Source organism: Pteropus medius, unplaced genomic scaffold, assembly GCF_902729225.1.
Source record: "Pteropus medius unplaced genomic scaffold, Ma_sr-lr_union100, whole genome shotgun sequence".
Lineage (NCBI taxonomy): Eukaryota > Metazoa > Chordata > Mammalia > Chiroptera > Pteropodidae > Pteropus > Pteropus medius.
The window spans coordinates 18209184-18218276 of NW_024351073.1; the positions used below are offsets into that span (position 1 = coordinate 18209184).

The following is a 9093-nucleotide window of genomic DNA, read 5'->3' on the forward strand; positions in this document are numbered from 1 at the left end:
GCTACCTCAGGCAGACTCCGTAGTTCAGCCTCCACATACCTTTCAGAGATTACCTATCGCGTTTCTTAACAACCGTAGCTCCAGACAGGCTCTCTTCTGAATTCCCACCTCCATGCTTTGCTCATGATGTCTTCCTCATATGTTATTCCCTGCCTTTTCTCATTTGAATCTTACCCTTATTCAAAGCTTGACTTAAATTTTACCTTCTCCGAGGACTTTGCTTAGATCGTTAGATATCTTCAAACTATATTTCATCTGATTTAAGCCATCATCAGATAAAAAGACACACCACTGTTTCATTCACCACTAAGATAGAAAAACAGCTGTCAATTAAGCCAGGATGCCTCGTTTTCTTCAAATTTTATTCGAATCGAGAAGCTATTTTAGACCTACTTAAACAGAGATTAAAATTGCGCATCCGTGCAAATATTAAGTGCAATGAGGAGATTAAGAAATTTCTAAAACTTCTTCACATTCAGGGTCTGATTCTTCTGGAATTTTCTTTCTGTCCACTGTCACCCATTCTGTAAGTTGTGATGTTGGCATTTTCCTGGTCTTCCCAGAAGGTGTCAGTGGCAGATTTTCAGAAAATAACCAGGACACATATTCCTTCTTCAGATGGATCTTCCGTGGCTTGTTGACATATCAAGTTGCTGCAGTGGCCCTGTCATGCCATCCGCAGTGACAACCGAGTCTGCACAAACCCTGGCAGTGACAATTATGTCATGATTATTGCTGACCAACAGCGGTTACAAGAGCACCTGCACTATCAGATGCACCCAATCTCATGATGATAAAAGCCAAAAAAAGCGTGCCACTGAGAATGAATGAAATGTGGTATTTTCTCATCCCGCTGACCTCCCTGGCCGTCTTTGTATGCTGCCCCTACATCTCTGTTTTCAAGGCCATTAAACTGATGATCTCTGGGCTTGATTCAGCTGGGCTTCAGAAAGACATCTTGGAGATGGAAATCTGTGGAAGACCTGAAGATGGTAACTGATAAGACCTGGATCCACTCTTTCTCTTGGGACATATGCTGAAATCTAGAGCAACGGGTCCAAACAGCTCTAGACTAGAATTTGTGGGCTAGGTTAAATTCCTTGGGAATTTGTCCCCTACATGGATATTGTCACTAACTGTAGTCAGAACTTTCTTGCAACTAAAAAAATGCAGATGTATTTGTCATTTATTAAGGGCCTGTGAGGATCCAGGAGTTCTACATATATTTAAGTCATCACAAGTCTGTTAGGCAGGTGGGTTTATTTCTAACTTAGGAAACTGAAGCTCCGACCTCACACCACTAGAGGAGGACAGAGCTGGGGTTTTTATCCAGGTCTGTCTGTGACCCCAACGCTTGCACTTTTCGGTGACACTGCCTGGCAAAGTAGATGACTCTCTATTACTCAGGGCTGAGTTCAGGAAACTTTACACTTTGGAATGTAAGCATCAAATGGAAATAATTCAACACAGATCCAAGTGAAGCCTGCACCTTATTTTCTCTTTTATGGCACTTTCCACAATTTGTAATTATATTTTATTTATAATTATGTTGTTATTTATATGTTATTCGTTTAATATGTCCCCCCGGTGAAGGTGGGAACAATGGTTTTTCTTAGATTCTGAGATGTGCATTTTTCATAATTTAATATCTGTGAATTCAGGATGTATCTTAAAATTGATGTTGTATTTAAACTTAATTGGCAGCATTTAACTTTTTGGGTGCTACACAAAATAATTATGTATCTTGTAATTTTTAAATGTTTGATTAAGTGTGCCTTTTAATTAGCTGCACTATGCTTAGTACATAGTACAGTGCCTGGGTCCATAAAAGGCGCTGGCGAACATTCGTCAAATGAATGAACGAAAGCGGAACTTTAAACTCGGCCTGAAGGTACTTGGATTTTTGGATGAAGACTCCTACCTATGGGACGCCTGTTGTCCACTCTCGTTTTCCTGTTCCGTCCGATTTAAGGTTTGTGCATGGCCACAGCGCTCAGCGTGAAAGGGCGTGCTGTCCAACAGGTTGGGCTGGAGACTTCCCAGACTGTGTTCCTGGAGGACGGGTCTCGTCAGCTGAAGCTGGCACCTGGTGGAAACTGCCGCTCAGAAACCCCTCCTGAGGCTCCTGCTGAGCAATGTGTGATAGCTCTTCTCCAACGGCTGGAAATCAATTTTATTTTAGGCAGGCACTCGAGGGGCAGGTGGTCAGACATGGGTTCAGGCTTGAGTCTTGCTGGCACTGCTTAACTACAATTCTCAGGGAGCCTGCTTCAAGTCTGGGACCCTCAGGGGGATCCTTTAAGACACCTGCTGCCTCTGCATTGCCCAAAGAGGGTTGGCATTCGGCCACAGAGGTTGGAAGACTTCGCAGTGTACTGGGAAGACTTGAGGTAGCCATGGTTATGCCCACCAAACACAAAACGAATGCCATCAGCCCTCTGTGCAAATCTTCCCAGAAAGAAACTCTCCCCAAGAGATAACATCAACAGGCTGCTGATGGGATGAGAGTGGTACCTTCAAGACCATCAGGGAAGCACCCAAATTAAGTGCTAATGAAAGATGAGCAGGGACATCATAAATCGGCACCTCTGTCCTGAAGTCAGATGTTGACAGAAGATTCTTGGGACTGGTACTGAGAGGCTGAGCAAGGACGATGGGAAAATCCTGCGATTTGCTGGTGACCTTTCAAAATCACACAGAGGAGAGTGACTTCTAGTTTAGATTTATAATTCGAACAGAAAACAGACGCTTATCAATACCCAAAGGCTGATTTAAAAAAAATCCCATAAACAAACTTTAACTTCTTTGCTTACCAAATAATACAGAAGATCCTTGAATGACGTTGTGTAAAAACATTGACGAGATGTTGCGGGAACTTGACTCTTGTTTATGTCCGTGAGCCTATGGTGAAATTGATCTCGGCATATGTCGTTCTGCTTAAAGTCGCAGAACCTACTGATGGCATTTAGTGAGGACTTACTGTCTTCTGGTCTAATCGTTGTCTCTTTGTTAACCCTACACATAGAGGCCACGTCTTAGTGTTGGCTGTTGATCGGATGACTCTCCCAAGTTTAGATACCACATTAACATCCAAATTAGCAGAAGATGTCGATACCAAATTAGCATCCTGGCTTTCAAGTCAGTCTCTTGTGAGGTTGACTAGCAGGCTATTGGCAGGATGAGTTCCCTGTTTCCTGATTCTCCTTGGATGACTTGATTGGATTCGGGTTCCTGAACCTTGAATTCTAAGGACTAACTGCTAGATTAAACAACCCAACTTTAGGCGTCCTGCCTTTTATTCATCCCGATGAGAGAAATTGTACATAATAACTAGATCTCAAATCACCTTGGCTGTGATTTCCCATCACGACTTCACAGTGAGGATGATCAAGGTGTTTAGTCACATAGAATAAATTACCTTGGTTTATTTGTATGTGCAACTAACTGTGCGAGCATAAGTAATTTATAGACCTCATTTGCTTTTTGCATATGAAATAGGCTTCTTGTTCTTTATGGGGAAAAAATGGCTCCTTTGGGTCACAATTAGCCTATCTGACAATTAGTCACAATTAGTCACAATGCTGGCAGTTAATCATGCACAGAAAGTTGTTTAGACAAAGTAAGAGTGAATTTCTTGAGCAATTTATTCAGAGCTGTGGTTTCTCTGCTTTCTGTTTTGATATGGTTTAAAGTTTCTCACTGTTCAAAGAAATTAGTCAAATATCTCCATTGACTCCCAGCTTATTGTTGGGCAGTGTATAGAATTAAACGAACATCAGAAGTTGTGTTGCAACCGAACCGTTCAAATGCTTTCATTGGTTGACAAACATGATTAAGAGGCATGTTTAAACTGTACAGCATATAAACAGTATTCCCCTAACAACCCAAGGCTTTGGAACACAGGAGAAGCTCAGGGAAGAGGCTCTAGGAGGAACACTTGAATAGTTTGGGGCACTTTTAATTTTTATTCTGTGTATCTGGTGAATGATACGTGCAAATTAGAAATGTAAATGTGAACTTTAGGTCCTCTAGAGGACTTTTCATTTGAAAGCCTGTTGGATGCGGAGTGGGTCTCCTAGGAGTTAGAAGATCATTCTGGAAGGGTCCAGAAGCAGAGCAGATCGAGGCGATGTTTAGGATCGGCAGGAGACAGCTGTGGAAGCAGAGCGTCACTCGAGTTTTAACAGTAAGTGGCTGTCGTCTGTACTTGCACATGTCTTGGATTATCGCCTACAAAAGTTCGAAGTTATATTCTGATTAATTTGTGAGAAACATATTTGTCTGCTAATTTTTGGATGGCGCGTAAGGCTACATGTTGCTATTTTGAATTTGAACGAAAGAAGGGTTTGCATCTTTAGGCTTTTCTGCACATTGCCACCCATGCTATAGCTACTGACAGAAATACTCGCTGCATCTTTTGGGATGATGCTTGCCTGAGGGAAAAAACACATTCAGGGCACTTTAGTCTCTTCGCATTCTCTGCGAATTGTAAGCTTTTGTTGGTGATGAGAGATCATTAAGGCAGAGTCTAGGCTGTGAGTTTTCTGGGGTCTGTGGATACCCTATCGCCTACATTCTATAGGCCTGGAAACGAGGTCACAGACAGGGAGATGCAAGGATGCGCCTCTGGAGTCACATTGAAGAATGAAACCCTGCCTAGCACAGGGCCCAGCTCAGCAGCTTTTTATTATGCAAATGCAGAGAGAGGGATTCAGAACCTCTTCCACTGCCAATTAACGCCGGAAGAGAATGATGGTTTCCCTGCCTCCTTGGGGACTGATCACTGGATCTTTTACGCATCCCCGACAGTCCAGATGATTCTGTCTGGTCTCGAAGCCTGCTCACCACAGAACATCAGGGATGCTACCTCTGCATTCTCTGAGCACTGCACCACCAGCCACCCTCTGCTTCCCCGAGCTCCACGATCCCGACGCCTCCTTCCCACGGTCGATGTCTGCCAGCCAGGCCCCTACACTTGTTTGCCTGCAAGCGCTACGCATTCTTTTTTAAAAACAAAGTATAGTTGGTATATAATAGAATTAGTTTCAGATGTACTGCGTAGCGATTTGATATTTGTGTATCCTACGATGTGCTCACCACACTAAGTCTAGTAACCCACCATCTGTCACTGTGCAAAGTTATCACACTGTTATGGACTATCGTCCCCTTCACCTTTTTCACCCTCCTGGCAATCATCAGTTTGTTCTTCGTTTCTATGAGTCCGTTTTTGTTTTGTTTCGATTTTTAATAAAACTCCACCTGTAAGTGAAATCATGCAGTATTTGTCTTTTTTTTCTCTGACTTATTTCACTTTGCATAATGCCCTCTCCATCCGTGTTGTCACGAATGGCAGGATTTTATTATTTTCTTATGGATGAGTAATATTCCCTTGTATATGTGCACCACATCTTCTTTATCCGTTCTTCCGTCATTGGCACCTAGGTGGCTTTCATATCTCGGCTATTATAAATAATGCTGCAGTGAACATAGGGGTGTACGTATCTTTTCAAATTAGTGTTTTTTGGGTTTCTTCAGATAAAGCCCCAGAAGTGGAATTGCTGGGTCGTATGGTAGATCTATTTTTAGTTTTTTGAGGAATCTCCATATTGTTTTCCAAAGTGGCTGCACCAATTTGCAATCCCGCCAACAGTGCGTAAAGGTTCCGTTTTCTCCACATCCTCGCCAGTACTTGATATTTTTGTTGATTTTTTTTCATCACAGCCATTCTGACAGGTGTGAGGTGGTATCTCGTTGTGGTTTTGATTTGCATTTACCTGAGGATTAGTGATGTTGGGCATCTTTTTGTGTGTTTTCTTTGGAGAGCTGTCTACCTTCATGTCCTCTACTCGGGTTTCGATGGGATTGTTTATTTTTCTTGTCCTCTGAGAAGCCTCTCTGACACTCTGAGGAGGCGAGAGCCCCCTTCTTTGTGCGTCCTCAGCCCTCGTCATGTCATGTAGTGAAATGGCGTTGGTCTCTGTGTCTCTTTCCCTCATTAGTTGGGGAGTTCCTGGAGGATATGGATGACGTCCTCTCCATTTTTAAATAGCCCCCCTTAACACAGAGCCCAATACTAATACACTTTAATTTATGTTTCTGCAGTAAATTGAATTGATTAAACTTTTCACATGTCTAAAAAATTTTCCCGTTCTTTACTACCGAGTGTAAAACATTAAAATCGATGATAAAATCTTGAGTATAGTTAATGGATTAGTTTCTTCCTTGGCACAAGCTACCTTTCGGGGAAAAGTTAGGTTTTTTAGAGGTTTCATTTATATATTTAGTATGCTGGTCCTGTTCACTGCCCTGAAGTATGATATTTAACAGACTTACTTTACCGTCGCTGAATATTATGTAAATAATGCCTGCATTTTTCTATTTAGTGCACTGATATGATAAAGTATTAAATTATAATTTGGTGACCTCAGATAATCAATGGCAAAGATTCCAAAGCTATTTCACTTAAAAACTATAAATATATCTTTAACCTTAGCCTGGAACTATTACTGTGACAATGCTAAATTATAACTAGGTTATTATAATAATTGACTTTATCTAGAATATACATGCAGGAAACAACCAAATGTACCATCAGCAGGGGAAGGAGCTGTGGGTTTAGAAAAATCAAGCCCTATACCCTTTTTGTTGTATCACACACACAAATGTTTTTCAATGAAAAACTTGAAATAATTCTGTATATATTCACCGACTTAATTTGCAAAAATATGGTCCAGATATGATGTCTGCCTTCTTTCTGCTTTTCTCCTAGATGAAGAATGTGTAATACCAACTTATAAGTGTACAATGGACATGAATTTCAGACTTACGGATTCTGTTTTTCTTTCCTTCCCTAAAATTAAACGGAAATATATAATTTTGCTTGTTGACTTTGTCGACTCTTAGGGAAAAAAGCTTGAAAGGTTTATGACAGTCGTCTTGATTTAAATAAACCTCATCGCAAGCTGGTTTTAAAATGGAAGCTGGCTGGCTCCCTGCTGCACGGATGTGTGTGTTCACGTTTTGCACTGTGTGTTTATGCTACAGAAGACTGTTTTCTATTGGACTTCGGATTGCTAGGTTTCGCTAAACAGTGATTGTCGTCGGGGTAGAGACGGTGGAGGTGAGAGAGGGCAGCTCCTTCCCCTGCTGATGAACCAACCCTGCAGGGGGGCGGCCATGGTTCCCGTGGGCGTGCTCAGGGCCAAGACAGAAAAGAACTTTCGCTCTCAGGTGTCTTTGCGGAAAGGCTGTCTGTTCTGCTATGTTCTGGCAACACTGCCAAACCGGTTTATCCTCTGTTCGTCAGGCCCAGACGTGTTTGGCCCCGTGAACGCATTTCATACACGTAAGGTCAAAGCAGTATCCTGGGAGCGTCGAGAGGTGAATGGCTCTGGGATTTAGCTGGGGAGTGGGAGTCGGCATGTACTGTTTGCCATGGGAGTAGACACGTACCCTTGAGCCTGAATGAGTTAATGTTCAAGATGCCCACATGGTAACCACGCCTTTGCCAGACTCTGGGAGAATGTGACTCCGAGTGCAAAATTCACCCATTCCACAAATATCCGTCGGATGGCCATTTGGTGCCAGTCTGCTCCGTGACACCGTGGGGAAGAGCACTTCTGGGCCCTGTGGAGTCTGGAGCTGAAAGTCGTTCTTTCTATCACGTTTTACACGACTGTAGTAACAAGGAAAAAAATACAAAAAAAATACCCAGAGGTCTGGAGTTGGAGAGACCCAAAATTTATGCCCTTGGACTTCCTCTGTTAAGTTCCTGCCTCGTGTGAGAACCACGGGTAGGGCACGTCCGTCGCGGGCAGGGCACACGCTGGTTTCCTCGGGAGCAGCGTTCTCAGGCTGGGCTGCATGTCGCGATCGCCAGGGGGAGCTTCTGAGAAATAGCGGTGCTGGGGCCTCGCTCTGCACGAGACAGGTCAGAATCTGCCGAGGGCGGAGCCCAGGCATCCGTGTTTTAAAGCACCCAGGGGACTCCAGTGAGCAGCCAGCTTTCAGCACTCAGGTTTATTCTGATGAATAAGGGAAGTTGGGGAATTTCATCCATGTGCCATATATAATATGAATGGCGACATATATACTTTTTAGCATATGGGCGAAAGCCACTTGAATTATATGGCCGCTGCTGCCGGAGGGGGCCCTTGGAATTCTACAAGACTGAGATTCCTGATTTTAGAGTAAGGCCACCGTGGGGTTGGGGGACGATAGAATATACGGCCATGTGAAGGTCCAGCGAGTCTTGGTCAGGTCCAGAAATTTGGTGTGCAGGAAACAACTCTAGGTTAGAATCCGGATGATGCAGTCTTGGGGGCAGAGGGAGTCATGGTGATGGGGGCACCCCTCTGGGGAGTTTCAGGTCGGCTTGGGTGAAACCTCCACATGTAGCAAAAAGGCAGAGAAAGGGTCTTTATTTGTTTGGAAAGAATGACAGATAAGGGAGTTAGTGAATGGGGAGCAGTAACAGACGAGATTCCAGAGCTTGGTCTCTGGGACGCCTGACAGTGTGCGCGGGTCTCCCAGTTTGAGAGCTGTCTCTTTGCCCTGGGACAGAGTGCGGCTCTGTCACCTAATGGAAGGCTTCACTGCAGCTCCTGCCGTGCGTGGATTAGGCAGCCTGGATCGCCTTCCCTTCCAGAAACCACAGTGCGTGGATTAGGAAGCGTGGATCGCCTTCCCTTCCAGAAACCACAGTGCCGAAGAGCCCTTGGTGCAGGAAGGAGGTGCCTGCTCCCTCTGCAACGGTGGCCCTCCGCCTGGGGACAGGAAATGAAAGGGGAGGGAGGAAAGAAAAGGCAAGTACTGTAGGAGCCGGGAGAAGCTAAGCTGGGGTTCTCCCAGCCAATTAAAGCCCAGGTGTGGAGGGTCCAGGAAGCATCACAGAGCTGCCTCTCGCAGCCAGGAAGCAGGCCCTGTGGGTCGAAAGGAAAATGCTGGAAGGCAGAGGGAGGCTTTCCTTTTTTGAAGACAAGGAAATTGGGTTAACTTTGTAGAAATGGTTCAAAATGGAAATAAGTAGGAGAACTGCTTCCCTCGGTTTCTGTAATTCAACACTTATAAGTGGCATGTAGGCTGAGTGAGGTC

At 44.1% G+C, this 9093-nt stretch overlaps 1 protein-coding gene across 3 annotated transcripts in view; it reads left to right on the top strand.

Annotated features, from left to right (window-relative positions):
- DNAH5 (dynein axonemal heavy chain 5) overlaps nt 1–9093 on the top strand; it is a 226859-nt gene that overhangs the window by 26765 nt on the left and 191001 nt on the right. For 2 of the 3 annotated variants that reach the window (XM_039842767.1, XM_039842768.1), the window contains exon 1: nt 3894–4186. The exons of the other annotated variant lie outside the window; for it this stretch is intronic. In XM_039842767.1, coding sequence (XP_039698701.1) covers nt 4130–4186 — 57 coding nt within the window. In that variant the 5' untranslated portion in view covers nt 3894–4129. Of the gene's footprint in view, nt 1–3893; nt 4187–9093 lie in introns of those variants that run through there. 3 annotated transcript variants of the gene reach the window in all.